This window comes from Gobio gobio (genome assembly GCF_949357685.1).
Source record: "Gobio gobio genome assembly, chromosome: 10".
Classification (NCBI taxonomy): domain Eukaryota; kingdom Metazoa; phylum Chordata; class Actinopteri; order Cypriniformes; family Gobionidae; genus Gobio; species Gobio gobio.
Genome location: NC_137116.1, coordinates 35,788,243 through 35,812,096, shown reverse-complemented (window position 1 = coordinate 35,812,096; position 23,854 = coordinate 35,788,243). Strand labels below are relative to the sequence as shown.

General features: G+C 40.3%; 3 protein-coding genes across 4 annotated transcripts in view; all 3 read right to left on the bottom strand.

The window, feature by feature from the left end:
* Nucleotides 1-1,319: 1,319 nt before the first annotated feature.
* creb3l3l (cAMP responsive element binding protein 3-like 3 like) lies at nt 1,320-12,100 on the bottom strand. 2 transcript variants are annotated; one of them, XM_079827819.1, is made up of 10 exons: nt 11,921-12,100; nt 6,697-6,828; nt 5,717-6,047; nt 5,510-5,607; nt 4,867-4,959; nt 4,676-4,782; nt 4,265-4,333; nt 4,067-4,151; nt 3,810-3,900; nt 1,320-2,540 (listed from the first exon to the last, which is right to left on the bottom strand). In XM_079827819.1, exons 1-10 carry the CDS (start codon nt 12,059-12,061, stop codon nt 2,152-2,154), a joined length of 1,536 nt encoding a protein of 511 aa, XP_079683945.1. In that variant the 5' UTR covers nt 12,062-12,100; the 3' UTR covers nt 1,320-2,151. The 2 variants fall into 2 exon arrangements, with proteins under 2 accessions (XP_079683945.1, XP_079683946.1); XM_079827820.1 differs by having other exon boundaries at nt 6,677-6,828; nt 11,921-12,032.
* LOC307132819 (uncharacterized protein) lies at nt 7,611-11,836 on the bottom strand (the record flags this gene model as incomplete). The annotated part of the gene is made up of 7 exons (XM_079827396.1): nt 7,611-8,488; nt 8,587-8,746; nt 8,914-9,129; nt 9,280-9,363; nt 9,447-9,494; nt 9,749-9,885; nt 11,784-11,836. The coding sequence occupies 5 exons, from the start codon at nt 11,834-11,836 to the stop codon at nt 8,954-8,956; spliced, it is 498 nt and encodes a 165-aa protein (XP_079683522.1). The 3' UTR covers nt 7,611-8,488; nt 8,587-8,746; nt 8,914-8,953.
* Nucleotides 12,101-14,290: 2,190 nt separating the features above from the next.
* The window catches only part of nim1ka (NIM1 serine/threonine protein kinase a), a 23,586-nt gene continuing 14,022 nt past the window's right edge, over nt 14,291-23,854 (bottom strand). The window contains exon 6 of the mRNA XM_079826777.1: nt 14,291-15,509. Within this exon, the coding sequence (XP_079682903.1) occupies nt 14,754-15,509 (756 nt within the window). The 3' untranslated portion in view covers nt 14,291-14,753. The remainder of the gene's footprint in view (nt 15,510-23,854) is intronic.

The following is a 23,854-nucleotide window of genomic DNA, read 5'->3' as shown; positions in this document are numbered from 1 at the left end:
CAGGAATGAGTATTTGCTCGTGTTAAACACTCCACGAATTCATGCATCTGAAATGATACACAGGATACCACAGTAAAACTGTACACCTGATGATCGACCGTGGAATAATATCAATAGATTTATTGGTAGGCTACTCCTCCTCAAATCCACCGGTGCAGAACTAATGATAGCAGATGTTCTAACGACGCGAGATGTTCTGGCGCCATCTGCAGGTACAACAAGGAAGTTACATCACCGATTTATCATCTTTCCAAAGAATTTTAAATTCTTCGAATTTACTCTTGCTCATGAATATCTGAGCGTTTTCACATTTTAAATGTGTACTCAATGATAATTTGTCAATATATGAGCTTCTTTTGAGGCTATGACTTTTTGTGTGTCAAAAATGTATATAGGCCTAAGCCCACTGTAGCCTACACTAGATTTGCATCTCAGCACATTTGCATTAAAGTCTCAGACATGATAATTATGGTTTCTATAGGTTAATTTGTGTTGATTTGCATTTTCTTCTAGCAGCCAAAAGAGGACATGTTTGGTTGCAATAACATGCTTGGACATGTACAAAATATTGACCTAGTTTCAACGTTTATAGATCACTTTCTAAGAATCCCAGTAGTGTTTTGAAATTAGTAGCATCATATGCAGGGCTGGTGTCCTGACATTTCATCCTACCCGTCAGATTGTCCTACCAAGTGCACATCAATATTGCTTAAAATTTAAAAATTAAAAATAAATTAATAATAATAATTTTGCACATGCCAGACCACACTCTTCTCCGTGCCTCAAATAGGCCTGCATAAACTATTAATATATATATTGTTTATTGAGTAAAGAAAACGCTGTACTTATTTAAAGAACCAGTACTTTATTTACCCTTGACACACCTGAGTGAAGCACTTTCATTCACAATAGAGGCAGGGTGGAGTTAGGTGGAGTTATTAGGTTTGACTGGCAGTTTGAGGATCCAATAGAGATAGGAGGTTAAGTCACAAGCTCTTTTAAAAACGTTTCATTGGTTAAATATTAGCAAAACCCACAGAAGGGTGAACAATATTAATGATGTATGAGGAAAAAAGACAAAGTATGGAGATACGAGGTTTCTGATATTTAAAAGTTGGTAGTAATGTGCAGTGTTTTACTATTAGAGTAAAATAATGACTTAAAAATATTAGTCTAAATTCCAGGTACGTGCCTAGAATGGCTAATCCGGCCCTGATCATAAGCATCATATCTAAATTATACACAATTCTTTATTGTTCATTAGTTGTCTTAGTTCTTTGTATCAGTTTTCATTGTGATGAATGACAAAAAGGCATGTCTTTATAGTAAACGGATAATTTTTAATGAATAATTACATGATCAAGACAGAAATAAACAGTCCATGAACATTCCAAGTTTCTAGACACATCAGTGCATCATATGACCAAAGGTTGAAAGAAATCAATAAAAAAAGACTAAAATGTCTTTTAAGAAACAAAACAAAATATCAACATAAAAAATGACATAAAAATGCTTCTGACACAGCAGATCATGACATTTGTTTTGTATGTATATACAGTACATATATAGACATAAACACCATATTATTATTGTGTGGAAATGTGCAACACTAAACCCCCTCTAAAAGGTACATTTAAAGCTAAATTTACAGCGGTTCAACGGAAGGGGTTCTAACCCACAAAAAATTGCACAAGCAGAAAACAAACTTTACAAAAAAAATTTGCTTTTCCCTTATCTAAATACACTCCCATGTCACTGATCATTTTTCAGTAGTGGAATCTCTTTAAGCAAGTGTCTCCCTAACTAAAAAAGGGAAAATAATATTTTACTAAATGCCCAAACGTCATAAAATGTCTCTCAAGTAATACAGACAAATGAACACATTTTCTAAATGTACTAACTCAATGGGGACGCAATGCAGAGTTCAATACAATATAACTCCTTCATGTTTCCATTGAAAAATTATCTGTGCAGATGAAAATAAACAATAATGACTGGCTATCATAAAAAGTGCTTTTATAGCATGACAGTAGATCCATGTAAAAGATAAAAATAAAGGAAAATTGGTCGGAATGTGATGCTACTATGAAGAGAAATGGCTATACTGAATCTTTTATCTAAAACAAAGCAAGGTTCGTTTTAGATGCTTTCCTACATTTCATCAGATCGGTGCTGTTGTATTATAACCGACGTGGGTTTCTGCTCCATCCAGCTCTCCTTGGTTTTGCTCTGCCCGTCGTAGATCACCGGAGGCGCTGCAGAGTTCCTGTGAGACTCTGAGAGAGCTCCGTCCGCTTTGAGATCGGACTGGGCAGCAGCGGGGAAGTCAGCGGAGGAGTTGCTGTTGACACCAGACTCGGAGTCAGACTGCTCGACCCGCTGGTAGTCAGGTGTGTGGTTCTGACCGCCGGACAGCAGCACCTGGTTATTCTCTATGGTGGCCACTAGGAGGACATCCTGATCCGGCACCTCTTTAGCAGAGGTGGATATAATGTCCTCTTTCAAGATAGCTGGGTAAGACCGCAGGGCTCTGGACATCCCTAGAAAGCAGTGGAAAACCACATTATTAAATTACTTGGTTATAAAATTGAGGCTAAAATAAAAAATATTGGGTCCCACTTTATTTTAGGTGGTCTTAACTAATATGTACTTATTGTGTTCATATTGTATTGCGAAACACTTTTGCTGATATTGAGGTGGGATACGGGTAAAGTTAGGGACAGGTGTGGTGGTATGGGTAGGTTTAAGGGTAGGGTTAGGTATAAGGGAAGTGAAATGAATTATAGATGTAATTACATGCAGGTATTTTTTTAAATGTAAGTACAATGTAAAAACGTGCATGTACACAATGCATGTACACAATAAGTGTATTGTATCAAATTGTAAATTAAGGCCACCTAATATAAATTGGGTCCAAATATTGTGACACCAATCCCTTTCTGCACTTTTTACAATATAATAAATGTAAATGTACATTTTATTTTAGAACTTTATTTTGCTTTTATTTTATTTTTTTTAATTTATTTTTACAGTGATATCTAAGAAACATAAAGCTGTTTAATTAGTTTGCATCTTTATTTTCATGTATTATTCAGAATTACTAGAATATTGATTTTTAAAAACTTAAATCAATGCTTATTTTTATGGGTATATGCTATTAATTTTAATGCAATTTGTTAATATTTATATTAATTATTGAAAAAAAAATGTATTTGTATATTTTTAGTCACCCATAAATCAAAATTGATCATTCTTATTTTTATAGAATATTGCAGTATTTCTTATAAAAATTTTTTTTGTGCCCATCATTATTATTTTTTTATTAATGTGCCCTCATAATCTTTCATCAAAATAACGATTTATTATTTTGTTGATATTATATTTAAACAAAGATTAATCTCTTCTCTGATGACGTGTTTCCTGGCGTGAGGGCGGGACAACCTGTCACTCACATGAGATCACAGCAATAGCAAACCACAACCATCCAATCAATTGCTGATGGACAAATTCAAGTCCCGCCCTACATTTTTTCTCATTCGAAAAGCTGTTTCACTCGGATATACGGCACAATAGGGAAGAAAAATCGAATCGTACCTTCTGTTTCATGCAGACTTTAAATAAATATGTTATTGCTGTGGTGTTGAAATAGGTATTGAGAATTGTGAAATTTCACTGGTACACCACTGATCACTGAAATGCTATTGTATAAGTATATGCTTATTGTATAAGTAGAACAAAACATCATAGAACAACACGCAGGACAACATTCCTCACAACCCTATAGGAACAATGACAAACGTTGTGCTCACCTGTAGATGACGTATAGAGATCTTTCTGATTGCTGCTGCCAAAAGGATTGACTGAGGGGAAAATGATCAGACAAAAAGAAAGCAGGAACACCTAGAAAAGTAACAACAAAGAAGGTCAAGAAACGCACCACACTGCCATTGTATTCATGCAAGACAGAACGTTCAGATTACATGCTGGTGAAAGTTCACACACGTACATCATATTTCATTCAAGACCAATGCTGAGAGATTAAAATGTCACAGTGGTGAATACTCACCATGATACAAGTGCTAGTCGTGGTGGTTTTCATTGTGGACATTTTCACCATAGCTTGCAGTTTTCTTAGCTGTTCAATAAGGGACCTAACGATACAAAAACAAAAATTATAGTTGATAGCATTTAGGTATTATTACAACCTTCGCAAAGATGAATTAAATAGAAAATAATGTTGTGCTGACACATGATGAACACTTACATGTTTTGTTTCTGCAGCATCTCAACTTTCTTTTGTAATTCCTGGTTGTGAGCAGTGCAGATCGCCACCCTGTGGACATACAACATATTCATTTCAATTATTAAATAAACAAAACAAAGAAATGTATTCAAATATTTGAGAAATACAATATTTCATTTTTTTTCTGTATTTTTGATCAAATAAATAGCATAAGTAATGATGTAACAATCAAATGTTTTAAATGCACAATATATATAACATTTCCTGAAACCGTATTAATGGATTTAATTATAGATCATGAATAACTGAGCTACAACAATTATAAACATTCAATATACATTATATTGTGCAATACCTTTATAGTTAAATGTTAAATGCTGCCTGTATTTTGAGAGACATTATCATTTTCATGGTGTCTGTCTCCACACTAACCTGTTTTCTAGGCCGTCAACATAAACTTTCTTCTTCTTGCGACTCTCCTGAGCAGACTGCTTGTTCCGGATCTTTCTCCTCACCCTCTTCAGGGTCCGTTCCTCTGCCTAAAGAAACACAGCATTTGAAACTTTGCATTTCATATAAACCTCAATATGAAACCATCATAAATCAGAAACCATTTCTCTTACCTTTGTAAGAGGCATTTGAGTTGGAAGGCTTGCACCTTCTTTCGCCAGAAGTCTCCTCTCCTCATCGGTCAAAACAATCTCCTTGAATTGGAACTGGAGACAGAATATGCACATTATAGCCTCGTTCAGACGGTCAATCCAAATCTAATCATATTTAGCAAGTGTGAACAGTAAATATTACAAATCCGTTTTGAGCTACATTCATAAGTGGTTTGAAATCCATCGCTCTAATAGGATTTGGCATGGTTTATGTCACTTTCTCACGCCACGTAAACATGTCAGACGTTGTTACAGGAAACATGCTGAAAGTCGCTGCAGAAACAAGGTTATGTTTTTGCCACTCAAGTAGAAAATGACAGTATAATGTAGGCATGTTGAATTTTGATACCGGTGGAGACGACAGCATGGAATAAAGCCGTTCATACCAGCGATATATGCCTACTAACGCATCGTCATTACCACAGAAACCAAAGCAGATATTCCAGAAAACAGAAGAAATCCACGCAACACATGATTCAGATCCGAACAGTTGTGATACACAGTGTGGACAGTCAAAAATTTTGATCAGATTCCAATCGGATAAAAAAATAACTTTTTGCTGACAGTGTGAACACAGCCTTATGTCTGATCATTTGAAATGTACCTGGTTTTCTGGTTTGCTATTCTGTGTGGAGTCTTCAATCGTAAGTGAGCAGGGCGGCTCAGGGGAGAAGTCATCTTCCATGCTGACATCAAAATCATCTGACAGGACGAAAATAAACTTAAGTTGGGAGCCATTTTGAACACATAAACAGAACGAGAATGTTTCATGCACCCGTTCACACCACAGCCCACCACAGCATTACCTTACCAACATCTATGAAGACATCGGACTCAGGATTCTCCGAGCGGACACTCAGCAGGGCGTCCGTGTCCTGTGGGAGGGTGTAACAGTGGTCTGTCTGCACCACCTGGGCCTCGTAGCTCTCCGTCACACACTCGGAATAAAGCAGGGGTTCCAGGCCTGGGCTGGGGACGGTGTCTGTCTCACTGCCGTCATGTGGACTTTGGGGGGTGGTATCCTCAGAGATGCCGCTGTCACTGCCATGAGGGGACTGAGACAAGCAGCTGACAGGCAGACCATACTCTTCCTCACCCAGAAGACTGCTGAGAAAGTCCTCTGTATCCATTCCATCCAGCATCTGCAGCAATAAAATATTATTAATAAATTGTAATAAAGCATTAATAAACATTACCAACTACAATAAGTATTATAGTAACAATACAAATATAATTTATATAATAATATTTCAAATATATATATATATATAAAGTTCTGTCAAATCGATTAATCGCATCTAACATAAAAGTTTGTATTTATATAATATATGTGTTTGTGTATACACGTGTGTGTGTTTGTGTACAAAAATACAGAAACAAACAGTAATATTGTGAAATATTATTACAATTTAAAATAATGGTTATAATAGAATTTATTTCTATGATGCAAAGCTGAATTTTCATCAGCCATTACTACAGTCTTGAGTGTCACATTATCCTTCAGAAATAATTCTAATATGTTGATTTATTCTCAATATTGGAAACAGTTGTGCTGCTGAATATAATTTTTTTGGAACCTGTGATACTTTTTTTTAGGATTCATTAATGAATAAAGTTAAAAAGGACAGCATGTATTTAAAATAAAAAATATACATGGAATTGTCTTTTTTATCAGTTTCATATAATTGACTAGATAGATGATAATGATGAATAGATGATAGCATCTACACGAGAAAAACATGAAAATAGAAATAGTTTTTATTTAGCTCACTGCACATGAAGGTTACGTACATCTTGCCCAGAAAGCAAATCATCTAGCAAGTTATTCCCCTCTGTGAAGAACAGATCACCGGATCCTGGGTCTCCATATGGGAAGATTAGACCAAGCAGGTCTGTATTCTCCATATCCTCGCTTAATGACATCTAAAAGAGAATTAGATAAATACAAATGAGACCATATAAAACAGGGTAGATCCGCAGTGACACTGCGCACTGACAGCTCGATCAAGTTCAGACCCCGCCCACCCATCATGTGACTGTAATTCCGTCTTAAACAAAGCCACACATATGACAACTAACAACTTTACACCATTGCTAGTCCAGTGCGTGTTATAAGTCACAATCGTAAACATACAAAGGTTGTGTGTGAGAAATAATTTTATTCCAGTTAAAACCTGCCGGAAATACTACTGTAACACGATGACAGCTCTCGGTACAGATAACAACTGTTACTAGTGCCACGACGATACATTTATGATTTGAATCTGATTTGGTTATATGAACCGATTTCCTGTATGTTCAACAAAGTGGCAATATGTTACGCAGAATTGACAAATGTATTGATACTAACAATACTAACACTAACCCAGATAGCAATGAGTCGGCGGACCACCGGCGGTGATCCGGCGGCTGTAGAAGCGTCAGAATTGCGTAATCGCAAACACGTTTGACGGCGCACCGCCGGCGGCAGCCGCTTTTTAAAAGCGGCAGCCGGCTTCCTACCGCCTTCCTACCGCCGCCGGCCCGCAGGCAAACCGCCGTTCCGCCGCCTTTATACCAGAAGGCGGCCCGGCGGAGGCAAACGCTTTTTTCGAACGATCTGCCTCCGCTTATTGTGTAATAAATAATATATATATTTATTTATTATTCATATATTTGTAACATGCAGTTTATGATGGATAATAATTGAACAAACCAGATAAATTCCCATTTGGCATTTTTATTCCACATTTCAAAGTACATTAACTGTCAATGATACAAGATAATATAAATTAAATATAACAGACAATAAATAAGCTTAAATAGGCCTATAAATAACAAAAAACATTTTTACTAAAGAACCTGCATGTTTCCAATTAAATTTTGGTTTAAAAAAAAAAAAAAAAAAACAGCCTTACAAGCAAATTATAACACAATATTTGTTAATAACAAATAGGTCAGCTCTGGGATGAAAAGAATTACCATTAAATATTATATCAAATAATGAGGATATTTGGTACCAAAGAATGTGCAGGATACCAAATAAATCGAGGTATAACATCACATTTAACAAGCCATTTCTAACAATAGCATAAATGGTAATAATTTAGAGTAAAGCTCTGGAGAAGAATAGAACAGTAGTAGAACAGAACATTATAACAAGCCTGACTATGGGTTCTCCGGTTTTCCCCGACCTCCAGAATGAGGCAGCGCAAATTGGCTTATCTTCAGTGATTTCTTGTGCGCCTATATAAAGGACAAACAACCTCGCCATCCCATATCTATCCAAGGAGCTGCCTTCAAGGCAGGGTCACAGGGAATAAAAAAAAAAGTAATTTCCACAGTGAACAGTGTGGATTGGGTGAGTGTAGACTGAAACTTCTGGCTTCTTTAGGGGTCTTGATGTTACTGACTGCAGGATAAAGAAAGGGTTCCAGGTGTCAGTAGTCAGCCTAGGTGTAAGAGGTCGGCTGTGGGTCCCTCTCAGCTGTGCGGCGTCTTTTTCCACCTTCACGATCAGATGCTCCTTTCAGGTAACGCATAGCGCTAACCTGGACCGCCTCATCAGTGGCATCCTGGGTTGCCGGGTTCTTCCGGATGGCTCCTGTAGAAAATACAGATCTGTCATTCCATGTGAATGTCATAAAGCCACACACATCTACTTAAATATATAACAAATTTATATATTTATATATATATTACTTTGAACAATGGTCTTCAGGAACATGTCTCTAAAACATGCTTTATCCCCTACACCCGTCCAGGTTGTATTAATGGAAAGGTGATTAGAGAAGATACTCTAAAGCATTCGCCACACGGTTGTCTTTAGGTCCCTCCCACATTTGATTGCCAAAAACCGAAGCTGAAAATACAAAAAAGTGTTACAAATTACATCTCTCTGAAGCTTCTCATACATAAATATAAAAATGTGACAGGCTGTGATTCAGACTGTAGAATATGCAGTGTACAATCTTAAATTTTACTTTTTAGATTACCCTACAGCATTATAAACAAAATCAGCACACTTACTGGAGCTCTTTATCCTGCCTCAAACTAGCCAAGCAAGTAGTCAAGCAACGCCAAATGGGTTGTCTAGGGGGAGTAACAGACCCCCTGGCAGGGATAACTCTCCAAAAGACACATTGGCACTGAAATGTTGCAGCATAGTGTCCATTTTGTTGTCCATGCTACGCACAACATCGCCAAACTCTCCAAGACGTCGCAGCATTAGGGTCTGATCTGCACCTACAGGGGTTCACAGAATAAAAGAATAAAGCAGTCAGTCCTGGTCCCTCAACTACTAAACTATGACATTTACAACTAGGTCTACTACATGTACAGGTGGCCCCAGTGGGAATTAAACCAACAACCACAGGTGTTGTTTGCAAGTTGTACCTGATTGCCCAGTACGAGCAAACGTCGTCAACATTGTCCCAACTTGCTTCACCTGCTCATGAAGTGAGCCGCTGTCATCCGAAGCTACAAAATGAAAGGCATTTGGTAATTTTGGAGCTACATCACAGTCAAAAAAGTAAAATTTAAGAAAGAGTGCATGTTCTCACCTGCTCGTGCATTGCTTTCCCTCAGGGCTTGGTTCTCATTCTGGAAATCTACATAAAAAATATTTTATTTTAATTATTTATATATATATATATATATATATATATATATATATATATATATATATATATATATATATATATATATATATATATATATATATAAAACAACAACTACAGGCACAATTTTCCATACTGTTCAAGTTTCCAACATCTGCAATTTCCTGTTTGTCCATCTCAACTCCTTTCAATATTCTTCTCCTTATAGCCCAGTAACTAGACATTGTGACTAACAATTTATTTACCTTGAAAGCCGAAACGATTGTCCAATAGTAGGTCTCTTGGATGAAGATAACCGATTGTGCTCTGGTCAAGGTATCTGCAAGAAAATGTGAACAAAACCGCATTGTTAACGTTAAATACAGAATATACAGTAGCTATGCTGTGGGGGGAAAAACTGGTCAGCCAAATGTGGAACAGTAAAATGTATTCATTCAGTGTAGTGATTCAAGTAAACTGCATTGTCCTCAAACATAATAAGTACAGCAGTTCAGAGAAATAACTCATAAATGACCTTAAATGCTAGAAGAACAGTAGCAACAAAGCACATGTTAGCTAACACTTGCTAAAACTGACCTAGCAGCATGCTTGTTCGGACTAACAAAATAATTTAAATAACCTATATACATCATTCTGTTTTGTTAGAAAACACCAAAAGTTAAACTTAAGTCTTTCTAGATGTAAAGCTTTGGCTAACTTACCTACAGTAGCTAGATACATTTTAACATGTAGAACATGCTTGAACTCAGTGTGTAAAAAAAGGCGAAACAGCACGTGTTAGCTAACACTGTGTATTGTGCACTATATCAGCGTGCGTGTCTGAACAAACTAATTAAAACAACCTACCGGTATATACATCAAAAATGAACATAATATTGTGTGACACAAAAAGGAAACATGTACTTACTTAAACGCTCGTAGTCGAGGATATTTTCTGATCTCCTCTCTTCAAATACTAAAACCATGTGATGAGCGGCCGCTGTTGGTAAATCTGTATGTTTTACCGGTTTGTCTTCCGCCTTTTTTAGGTATACTGCCCCTCTCGGCCGGTGGAGGTACTTCTCTGTTTTTTTATTTTTTTTATTTTTATTTAAATTAGTACATGTATAGACAAGTACAATACAAAAAGTACAATGAGAGAAAAATAAAAACAATAAAGCATTGTGGTACAGTTCCGAATATGTAGAACAAAGAATAACAACAAATGTAACACTGTATATAAAATAAATAATAAAAATAAGAATTCTGAGATAGAAAATACTTTATAATATTAAGGCAGTCACATGAAATTGAAAAGCTTTCAGGTTTCTGTTTTTGTAAGCTTTTTGTTTTGCGACCTCATGTTTGAGAGGGTTTCAAATATTGTAAAAATCAGCTTTATAAGAGGTAATATTAGAGGGCTTCTTTTGAGTTATTCTTGTCTTATGAATGTAGAATTTTTCCTAAATAATTAATAATATATTTTTGTTTTTCAGAAAAATATGGGTTTTGAAAACAAAGTAAAATGTCATGAAGTTAGTTCTAATTTTTTGTCATGTCTATTTTAAAGTCAGTCCAAAAAGAAATAGAAAAAAGGGCAATACAAAAATAAGTGTTATCCTAAAATGAACTTTCAAACTTTCTTAACCCTCCTATTATGCTAAAAAAAAAAAAAAAGTATTACATCCATTATGGGTCAAATTGACCAACACTGTTTAAACACACTCGACATGCAAATAATCAAGTGAAAATTTAAATGTAATTTCCTAAACCTAACCTTATCATGGAATCAAGAGTCAAGAATCTGTTATAAACCCTAATGGCTTTAATTGGAGCAAAAAAAACTAATATTTGATATAATTCACATATAGGCTATTATGATTTTATAATCGCTTCAAATGTGAGAACTAGTTAAAATGCTGTCAGTTCCACTCTATTTCCCAACAAGCCAAACATAGCCAACGTGGCTGGTCGAATTTGAGAGTAGAAATCCTTGTATTTCACAGCGGCTTGCCGCCAGCCGGCCGCGGTCCATTAGGCGGAGGCAACCGCCAGAGAAAATGAAGCCGGCGGCCCGCCGGCTAGTCGGCCGCGGCATCTCGCAAGAAATGGGAGTGACGTATTCGGCGGCAAACGTTTCAACACCGCCAGCGGGACGCACCTATAGCCGACAGCTTAGGGCCGGCGGCAAAAAGAAGCCGTGCCGATATTTTTTGCTATCTGGGAATAATACTAGATAAAATAGAACAATAAAATGCTGTGATAAATGATACATGGAATCATTTATGATTCATGGAATACATTATATCACGTAAATAAAGCATCTGGAGTAAAGCATCTGGCAGGTCTGACATTTGACAGCTTTACAAACTGAATTGTGAGGAAAGGTGAATTTTGCGGACATATCCATCTAAAAAGGCTGTAAAATAAATTCTTACCTCTGTTGATCTTGTACCGAAACAAGATACGTTGACATATACAACAAATAGGAAGTGCCTTCTCTCTTTGTCTTGAAAGGCTGTTCCTGATGAAATCACCCTCCAACGAGGCAAAAATTGCGTCATCACGTAAGCACACATCAGCGCATGCACGTCTTCTGCGTAAGACTTCCTGGGAGTTGTAGTGTAATATATCATGACTCGAATAAGCCACTTATGAGTCTGTATTTTTGTAAAACTTTACATGTTATTGTAAGTCTAAATCGAGAAATCTCAAAAACGTTTTGTGTATGTATGTATGTAATTTTATATATATAATATATATATATATACACACCCAAATAGAAACATACGTGCAAACACACCTCTAGTGTAGGCCTACATTCTAGCCTACTATACTGATGCATATCATGTGTATATTGCATATTTGACATAATGTACAAAATGTGCATTCTATCCCCTAAACCAGTGTTTCCCAACCTTTTTTCGGTCATGGCACCCTTTACGCTAGGGGTGTAACGGTACAGTTTGCTCATGGTTCGGTTTGTATCACGGTTTTAGGTTCACGGTTTCGGTACGGTTCAGTATTTGCTATGTTCAGGGAAAAAAGGGACTAACGTCAAATAAAAAATAAAAAAAACGAATAAGAACATATAATTTAAATACAAGCAGCAGCACAAATAAATACTATTGAGTAAAGATACTAATAAAATAAACTATGCTTTCAGGTTTTTCAGGTTTGTCTAACATTAGTTTTCAGATACAGAAATTGATCGAATGTAAAATAGCATTGCATATTTGAGTGTATAAATTAAAGATTAATCCTATTACACTTACAAAAGCTATTCAATCAAGAGCAGTGAGTGATGTCCTTGTCTTTTGTTGTTTGACATTTAACAGACAGCAGTAAAGGCTACTGCCCCTTTAAGACCTAAAGCATGGATATGCGTCGTCTTTCTCGACTGTATAAAGTTTACTTAAGGCATATACAGACTATGTCTGCTAGAATACTCATCAAGATGGACATGTTGACATACTTTTTGTGTGAGTTTGTCCGTTCAAGAACAAGACTTGAAAGAGAACTCAATATTTGCGCGCTGTGAGACGCGTGCGCGCTCTCGGATGAGTGCACAGAGACAAATTTTCTCACAGCGCGCGAGTCTTCTCATTCACGTCTTCTGGCACTAAACCCGGGTGATGACGGCGAAAATTACTGGTCATATTCGAACATACGGCAGCACTCGCATGTATTGAACAAAGTTTACAAAGAGATAATTATTTGAAAAATTTGAATTTTTTTAAAAATATATATTTGAAGGACTTTTACACGGCACCCCAGTTGGGAAACACTGCCCTAAACCTAACCCTTAAAGGAATGTTTCCTCATGCCATGGGGACCAAAATTCCCCACATTAGTCCCCACAACGTCATAAATTCCGGGTATTACTGTCCAACCCTGGTCCTGGAGAGCTACCACCCTGCAGATTTTAGCTCCAACCTGAATCAAAAACACCTGAACTAGCTAATCATGGTGTGCAGGGTGCTAGATAATTACAGACTGGTGTGTTGGAGCAGGGTTGGAACTGAAATCTGCAGGACGGTAGCTCTTCAGGAGCAGGGTTGGACACCCCTGACCTGGACCATACACACAAAAACAATTAACACACACATCTATCTTTGTAAGGACATTCATACCCCTTTTCCACCAAGGCAGTGCTAGAGCTAGTCCAGAGCCAGAACTAGTCCCAGTTTAGAGTTGGTTCGACTGACATTCATTGACATTGACACCAGTGCAATCTCTAGCTCCTTACCCTAACCCTACCTATCACAGCTAAGTGGCTAGCCCGAATCCTTACCCTAAACCTACCCTTAACCTAATTATAACCTTATTATAACCTATAAGCCTTGAGCCTCAAACAGGCCTATAAAGGAGTCTCAGAAAGTGAGGACCGGCCAAAATATCCTCACTTTACTCTCTTTGTCCTCACTTCGATGGTCCAAAACTCAAACAGGTCCTCACAAAGATCGTTGTACAGGTACGAAGGTATACACACACAAACGAGTTTTCTGTGATGGGTATGTGTAGGGCACGTGCGCGCACACACGGTTTACTATCTTTGTGAGGACTCTCCATAGATGTAATGATTTTTATACCCCTAAACCTACCCATCACAGACAACTTTCTGCAGTTTTACATTTTCAAAAAAGCTAATTCTGTATGATTTATAAACTTGTTTCCTCATGGGGACCTCAATTTAGGCCTTCACGGTTACACGACTCCCCATGAGTCAGTGTGCATTCAGGTTGAAGTCCCCAACGGGATAGAAAAACGTACACACAAAGACGCACACACAACAAATATTTTGTTTTCACTATAATTTCTGTATTTTAAATCATATATGATATTCATTATTCAGGGGACTCTTATTTTATATGTTCATTTTTTGGGGGGGGGGGGGGGGGGGGTCTCTTTTAAGGCATCAGAAAAAATATTAAAATATTATCGATTCATTGGTACACATTAATTTACACAATAAAATATATCCCAACATTTGTGGTAAAATATTGAGCCTCTGAAATATATTTGCTTTATTATATTGCAAAGAGAATGTTCGAAACAATGCAGTCTAAAGCACTTTATTACATTTATGACATGACATCCATGACATTAAGACAAAAGTCTTGCTTCACTCACCTGAAAACACCCTGAGACTACTTTATTAGAGACATTCATTGATCTCATTTTCAATGTAAAAAGATAACAAAAGAGGTATATCAAATATAACTAGCTGAACTATAGCTGTCCCTCATTTCTATATAAGCTTTTTGAGCATCAGAGAATGATGCAGAGTTTAGACGTATGCCTCAGGCTCCTGTACGTCTTCAGACGGTCCTTTTTAGCATCAGTTCCGTTTACTACATGTGTAACTAGTGGCATGCTCTCCACTGCTTGTCGTTTATGTGAGCGGTGTAAGAGGATTCGATAGACTCCAGTGATGGAACTCCTGCAGTCTTTGCCCTGGTTGTTACGAATGTGGTCTGTGGTGATGCCAAAAGCCTCCAGGGCGTTTCTCACCTCTATCTCATGCTCTTCAAGGTCCCCTGGCTTAGACTCAGCAAGATGGAGAGGGTCCAGTTTAAAGGGCTCCATGGCCTTGGGAAACTCCACCGGCAGCAGCCACTCGCAGCCCATCATCTGTTCTACACTGTAGCGGTCAGACGGCTGAGATTGCAGGATGCCCCGGGTCAGTTTCTGACAAGGTTCCGGCACCCAGGTAGGCACTGTGTACGCCCCATCCAGGATGCAGCGCTTCAGCTTGGCCACCGTTTCGGCACGGAAGGGCATGGTGCCGGTCACCATGAAGAAGAGCATGACCCCCAGTGCCCAGATATCCACGCAAACACCTATGTAGTGTTCGTCTCTGAAGAGCTCAGGGGCGGCATAAGGGGGAGAACCGCAGAAGGTGTTGAGGGTCTCGTCGCGACGGCTTACGGTGCTGAAGCCAAAGTCTCCCACTTTAACACAGGTGCTACAGGTGTAGAAAACATTCTCTGCTTTCAGGTCTCTGTGAATGATGTTATTGTCATGCTGCAAATTGACAAAGAGAAAATACTATTAACTACTAAATATAAGATATTTTGAATAACAATGTTGATTCATTAATATAACTGGAGATTATACACATACACATACATACATACATACATACATACATACACATATATATACACATACATACATACATACATACATACACATATATATACACATATAAATATACATACATACATACACATATATACATACATACATACATACATACACACATATATACACACACACACACACACACACACATATATATACACACTTAAATATAGTTGTGTGTGAAATAAGAATAAAAGAGAATATCACTATTTAATTTTTAAATATTTTCTTTTTACATTTTAAATTATTATTATTTTTAATAAATTCTTTTAGTTTTCTTTTCAAGAATTTCATTATTTTAAAGAATAAAAATATCAGGATTTTTTTTATTTTATGACTTTATATTTGATATATAAATCTAAAAATGAATTTAAATTTAGAAATGAAAAATATGTTTATTATAGAATACAATTTATGTTAGAATATTTCATTTATATATGATGTACACCATTACTAATATTTTTGGACCAAATATTTGGATCATATACAACCCCAAATCAGAAAAAGTTGGGACAGTATGGAAAACGCAAATAAAAAGAAAGAAAGAAGTGATTTCTAAATTTACTTTGACTTGTATTTCATTGCAGACAATATGAACACAAAATATTTCATGTTTTGTCTGGTCAACTTCATGTCATTTGTAAATATGCATCCTTTCCTGTCATTCAAATGTGCAACACATTTCAAAAAAAGTTGGGACAGGAGCAATTTAGGGCTAGTAATGAGGTAAAATGGTTAAATAATGATGTGATTTGAAACAGGTGATGTCAACAGGTGATTGTAATTATGATTTGGTACAAAAGCAGCATCCAAGAAAGGTCTAATCCTTTAGGAGCAAAGATGGGCCGAGGATCGCCAGTTTGCCAACAAATACGTGAGAAAATTATTGAAATGTTTAAAAACAATGTTCCTCAAAGAAAGATAGGAAGAGATTTGGATATTTCACATTCAACAGTGCATAACATAATTAAAAGATTCAAGGAATCTGGAGGAATTTCAGTGTGTAAAGGACAAGGGCGCAAGCCTAAGCTGAACAACCGTGATCTCCGATCCCTCAGGCGGCACTGCATCAAGAATCGTCATTCATCTAGAAGCGATATCACCACATGGGCTCAGGACTACTTTGGCAAACCTTTGCCAAGTACCACAATACGTAGTTACATCCACAAATGCCAGTTAAAACTGTACTGTGCCAAAAGGAAGCCCTATGTTAACAGTGTCCAGAAGCGCCGTCGACTTCTCTGGGCCCGGAGGCATCTGGGATGGACCATCACACAGTGGAAACGTGTACTGTGGTCAGATGAATCAGTATTTCAGGTTTTTTTGGGAGGAATGGACGCTGTGCGCTCCGGACCAAAGAAGAAAAGGATCACCCAGACTGTTACCAGCAACAAGTTCCTGTCCAAAAGTCCAAAAGGTCTGTCATGGTATGGGGTTGTGTCAGTGCCCTTGGCAAAGGTAACTTGCACTTCTGTGAAGGCACCATTAATGCTGAAAAGTACACAGAGATTTTGGAGCATGATATGCTGACTTCAAGAAGACATCTTTTCCAGGGACGTCCATGCATATTTCAACAAGACAATGCAAAACCACATTCTGCACACATTACAAAGTCCTGGCTGCGGAGGAAGAGGGTACGGGTACTTGACTGGCCTGCCTGCAGTCCCGACCTGTCTCCTGTCTCTGTGTGATGAAGCGCAAAATGCGACAACGAAGACCCCGTACTGTTGCCCACTTTAAGACTTGTTTGCAGGAAGAATGGGACAAAATTACACCTGAAACACTTCATCACTTGGTGTCTTCAGTCCCTAAACGTCTTTTAAGTGTTGTGAAAAGGAATGGCAACATTACAAAGTGGTAAATGCTTTACTGTCCCAACTTTTTTTGAAATGTGTTGCAGGTCTGAATGACAGGAAAGGATGCATATTTAAAAATGACATGAAGTTGACCAGACAAAACATGAAATATTGTGTGTTCATATTGTCTGCAATGAAATACAACTCAAAGTAAATTTAGAAATCACTTTTTTTTTTATTTGCGTCTTCCATACTGTCCCAACTTTTTCTGATTTGGGGTTGTATGTATATATATATATATATATATTCACAATTTTCAACATGTACTTACAAAAAAGTAAATAAATAATAAATATTAATTATAATGTTATTATAAAATATAAAAAATACAACATTTTAATATTCAAAACAGCCTATTAAAACTTTATATAGTATATATTAGTAACTATTTGACTCAACTAGGCTAGGAACTACTTTCTCATTCCTGCGTAATAGTCGTGGATCTTCGCGGCCGTACCATGGCTGCAGCGGCACAATGATTCGTTGGTATTCTGTGAAACATGGTGGTAGTATATACACCTTCGACTTACTGTCACAGCCCTTTATAACACAGAACCATGGCTAATCACACAGGTAAATCCACAACACAATTTGTCGGCTGCAAGCCTGAAACTTTCTCCGCAACTACACAAACTTATGCTGCGTTCCAGGCAGGTTTTTGAGCCCGTAAATTACAACTTCAGACCACGACTCACGACTTTGTAGCGTTCCAGGCAAAGTCACGCCAAACTGCCTGAGCGCAAGGAATTGTGTGGTAGTTAGATGTAAACAACGCATTTCGGACCGTACCGGGTGTATGCTCATTTACAATCATTTCTATCGCCAAAGGTGCTTACTCCTTGTTTGAGGGAAACGGAGGAGAAAAACAGCGCAGACGGCAAGAAAAGCTGTTATACCTTTTATTTTACGTTATTTGTATATTTGTTTCATAAACACTGCATCCGTAGGGGGCTGCCATTGTTGCTTCGCGGGCTATGTGACGTCAAAACTCGTAACTGGGAGTACATCGATCTAGTACGAGTTCACGGGTGGGAAGTCACGGGTTTGACTGCCGTTCCAGTCCACTTTCACGGGTAGAAGGTTGGAATTAGTGCTGGTCACATTGAAAGTTACCTAGCTGGGGGCTACTTTCAGGCGCTGTAATATCACTGCGCTGCTGCAGCCATGGTACTGCCGCGAAGATCCGCGACTATTACGCAGGAATGAGAAAGTAGTTCCTAGCCATATAGGTGTAGAAAATCGCAACTTTTCATTTTCAGTTTGTCTTTGCACACGATGTAACTGTAGAAGAGTCAAGTTTTAAATAGGAAAAATATTGAAAGTGTCTTTGGTCATTTTTTGAATGAGAAGTTAATGGACTGATCAGAATCAATGATGTATGCTAAGCTATGCTAAAAGTCCAACCGCCAGATACAAAGATCGGCTGAATGGATTCAAAAACGGTAAAACTCAACTATTTAACTCTAGGGGACTTGTAAAAAGCCTATTTTCAAAAAAAGTGGAGTGTTCCTTTAATATGCCTATGACTAAAAATCATTAGAAAGGTCTAAGGATTTATTGTAAAAAAAAAAGATATGCAAATCTGTGCTTTTTATCTGTGATATCAATTTCTTAAAGTCTATGTCTTTAAAATGAAATATGAGCCTCTTGTGCATCCACTGTGGGGATAAAAACTCCTGTACATTGAAGAAAAACGTATGGATTGTCAAACTATTCAGATATGTCTATATGTAGACAATAATAAGAAGAAATACTTCTAAATAAATGTATAGTTCATACTGGAAGCCAGAGGGCGCCCTCGAGCAGAAACTCCACATTTGCCTCAGAAGAGTTTGTTTTCAGGAAATCCCTTCTCTATGGGAAATCAATAGGTTACTGTCGTAACCCCGGTTCTCTGAAACATCGAGTGGAGAGATCCACCTATGGGAAGGGCATCCGTACCTGACCTCTGCAGAAGCATCCAATTGCACCAAGTCTGACAAGACAGGCAGGAGCGCGCAGCCAATGCCCGGTAAGGCCCCGCCCCTTACCTGCGGGCATATATAGCCTGCACGCGCTACTGTACTCCAGTAAGAATATTCGCTTCTCGTGCGGCAAGCGGGGCAAGGCTGGTGGATCTCTCCACTCGATGTTTCAGAGAACCGGGGTTACGACAGTAACCTATTGTTCTCTTTCATCATCTCGTGTTCGAGATCCACCTATGGGAGAGACATGGACAGCTCCCCGATTGCCCAATATACTCACAGTGAGGTCCTGTTAGCCAGAAAAAGACGGTCACCCCCAAGGGGGCGGTGCTTGACACGTCTCATAATCATGAACCCGCCAAACGGACGCACACACGTAACTGCGGTGTGCAAGCAGGACATGAAACGTGTGTGGCACACACAAGAGAAGGCAGGGTCAGGAAGACCCCACCCCCAAGACCGAATGTGCTACCGAGGTTCTGGTGACATCCAGCCTATAGTAACGCACAAACGTATGGGGAGAAGCCCAACTGGCAGCAGAGCAGATATCCTGCAGTGGTACTCCCCTGAACAGAGCCCAAGAGGCAGCTAAGCCCCTCGTGGAATGAGCTCTGATGCCCCCTGGGGGGGTTGCACACCCTTCAATTCGTAAGCCAAAACTATAGCGTCCACAAACCAATGTGAAAGGCATTGTTTAGACAGGGGATCCCCTTTGTGGGTAGGAGCCCATGAAACAAAGAGTTGGTCACTCTTCCGGAAAGCACTGGTCCTAGCCAAATACGTCTGTAACGCACGGACCAGACACAGGGCATTCAGCCTTTGATCCTCCGCGGAGGAAAAAGGGCGGAGGGTGAAAAGCGGAAAGCTCCAACACCTCCGATGTGAACGCAGGAAAACATTTCGGCATGAAGGCTGGATTAGGCTTAAGGAAAACCTTATTTCCGCTCAGAGAGAATTTAATGCACGAGGGGTGAACCGAGAGTGCATGTAACTCACTGACACGTTTGGCTGACGCCAAAGCCAAGAGCAAGGCTGTCTTGAAGGACAGCAACTTTAGGGAAATATTCCCCAGAGGCTCAAAAGGGAATTGAGACAGGGCTTCCAGCACCATGGAGAGGTCCCATTCAGGGATCGTTCCCCTAATGACTGGCAAGGAAAGACGGGCACCCTTCATAAATCTGCGGATTAGAAGATGCTGCCCAACCGTTGAGCCCTCAAAACCCACATGACAAGCAGAAATAGCTGCCAGATAGACCTTAATAGTGGAAAAGGACCTTCCTTTATCCATGAGGTCTTGGAGGAAACACAAAATATCAGAAACTGAGCACTGATATGACGTGAGACCCCGCCCATCACACCACTCATCGAACACTTGCCACATACAGCCATATAAGGACCGTGTAGAAATGGCCCGGGCATTCTGTATAGTAGCCACCACGCGCGGGGGAAGCCCTAACGCGCTCAGGTTCGCGCTCTCACGGGCCAAGCCCAGAGAGCTACCCTGTCCGTGTGTGGGTGATAAATCTCCCCGTTCGCTTGAGACAATAGGTCTGTGCGGAGGGGGAGGCGCCACCGCTAGGCATGTAACAGAGGAATTATCTCCGCCAGCCAGGGCGCTTTGGGCCACCTGGGAGCTAATCAGGATGAGAGACAGGTGCCCCTCTTTCACCCTGGCCAGTGTTGGAATTATCAAGCACAGGGGAGGAACGGCATACAGCAGCACTTTGGGCCACGGGTGGGCCAGTGCATCTACCCCGAGGGGCGCGTCCAAGTCCTTTAGCGAGAAGAACATAGGACAACGGCTGTTTTCGCGCGAGGCGAATAGATCTACGGACGCCTGTCCGAATCTCATCCAAATCATGTCTGCTATCTGAGGATGGAGGCGCCAATCTCCGAAGAGCGGGTTCCCCCTCGATAGAAGATCCGCGCCTCTGTTCAGAATGCCCAGAACATGAGTCGCGGGTAACGACAGGAAAAATCGACAGCTCCATACCAAAAGCTTGTAAGCTAGAGCATGGAGTTTCGACGAGCACACGCCGCCTTGACGATTGATATAAGCCACTGCCGTGGTATTGTCTCAGCGTACGAGCACATGATGTCCCTGCAGACGGGGCAGAAAATTATTCAGAGCCTTCCAAATAGTCAGAAGCTCTAAATAATTTATGTGCTCTGAACGTAGTTTGCTCGGCCACAAACCGTTCACAGTTCTGCCCTCTTGGGTGGCACCCCAGCCTGTTAAGGACGCATCCGTCGTCACAATTTTCCGCAACATAACCGTCCCGAGAGGGGCGCCCTGTGCGTAAAAGTCCACGCTCTTCCAGTGGCGCAGAGCTGCAGCGCGGGTGCGCGTCACTGTCACAGAACGGCAAAGATCGTGTAAAGGGCTGAAATGTAGTGACAAAACCCACTTCATGAACGCCCTCATTCTCAGGAGTCCTAGTGGCAAAACCTGGATAGATAGAGCCATAAGACCCTGTAGCCTGAGACATGTGCGATATTGCACCCTCGCCCCTTCTCTGAACTGCGACAGACAGTTCATCAGAGAGAGAACGCGCTCCTGTGAGAGACGCGCTCGCATGGAGACTGAGTTAAGCTCCATGCCCAGGAATATCACATTCTGGCTGGGTGTAAAATTGCTTTTGTTCACATTCACCCTGAAGCCCAGAGATGTAATGTGCGCAAGCACGCGGCAGGTGTCCTGCAACACATTTCCCCTCGAATCGGCTATGATGAGCCAATCGTCTATGTATGTCAGGATCCGTAGACCAGACATTCTCAGGGGAGTCAAGCCCGCTTCCGCACACAGACAGGAGCTGCGAGGGCTTAGACTCATCAAAAGCAGGATCGTGAATTCGTAACAAATGCCTTGATAGGCGAAACAAAGACACTTCCTGTGAGGTGGATAAATGCTTATGTGGAAAAAAGCATCTTTCAGATCGACCGATGTTAACCAGTCGTTCCGTTTTATGGCGAGGGCGAGCGAACCATGAGTTAACATTCTGATATTGTATTTCCTCAAATGTTTGTTCAACACCCTGATGTTCAGAATAGGACGGGGGGAACCGTCCTTCTTTGGAACCAGGAAATAACGAGAATGAAAACCCTGGTTTATCAGATTGGGGGGTACCACCTGAATCGCACCTTTGCTCAGCAGAGAGGAGATTTCCTCTTTCAGAACGCGCGCCGTGTTTTCCTCTGTGTGAGAAAAACGAACGCTGCTGAAAAGTGGGGGTTTCATTGCAAACTGCAGACGATAACCCTGCGATATTGTACACAATACCCATACGGGTGGTTCTGCAGCTCGCGAAGCAGACACACGGCTCACGAGCGTGCCCACTCGCGCCGTGCTGGCTTCGTGTTTGCCCAGCTGGCTTATTTGTGATGCAATGACGCCCTCTAGTGGAGAAACTATGGACGGCATGCGTGGGTTCAGAGAGCTGTCGACTCTTTGCAGAGAAAAGTGCTTTCCCTGCAGAGAGAGGGTATCTCTCTGTAACAAATTAATAGGATTCGTCTGATTTAACGTGTTTTTGTGTGTTTTGTTTTAGGGAAAACACTGGGGTTTGGGAAAACTGGGGCCGAAGCCTTTATTAGCTGAGTGAGGGGACACAGTATGTGCGGTGTGGTGACACTGCTTTTGCACTTTCCCTCACAACAGACCCCCTGAATGGGGGGGGAGACACACCCCATCCACTAAACACATAGGCTGGGCAGCCACGGGAGGGGGGCACCCTCCAGAAGAAACCCTCTGTCTTTTGGACAGGGTTACTGCAGAAAGAGAGTTCAAAGAGCTTGTCGCTCGAGACACACCCCATCCACTAAACACATAGGCTGGGCAGCCACGGGAGGGGGGCACCCTCCAGAAGAAACCCTCCGTCTTTTAGACAGGGTTACTGCAGAAAGAGAGTTCAAAGAGCTTGTCGCTCGAGAACGGTTTTGATGAAAGTTACGTCCCGGGGCCGGGGAATTAGGCAAACGCGCCTGGCTAGGGGCCGCCTTCCTAAGAAGGCACAACTTGAAGGCCTCGTCCTCCTCCTCCTCCTCCTGGTCACATCCTACAAAGCAAAGCGCCATGGAGCGCCCAAAGGTTTGAAAAGCCTGACGAGCGTTATGGAGAAACGAGGTTGTAAACCGTGATGATCTCCTTCCATTATGCAGGAGAGGAAGATCCATAGCTGTTGGCCCAGGTCGTCCAAAATTTCCGCCTGGTAAGCGGAGAGGAGGAGACATTTAGGGCCCTAACAGCCAAGGCCGAGGATTGGCCTGGTGCACCGAAGCAGAAAACGGTTCATCAGGGCGAGCAGCCCTCCCTGGACTGGGTTGAGGTGCCTGGCGATCGCTCGATAGCAGGCGGTTAACCAATGCCGAGAGCCGCCATATTTTAACCTCCAGACCCGCGAGACCG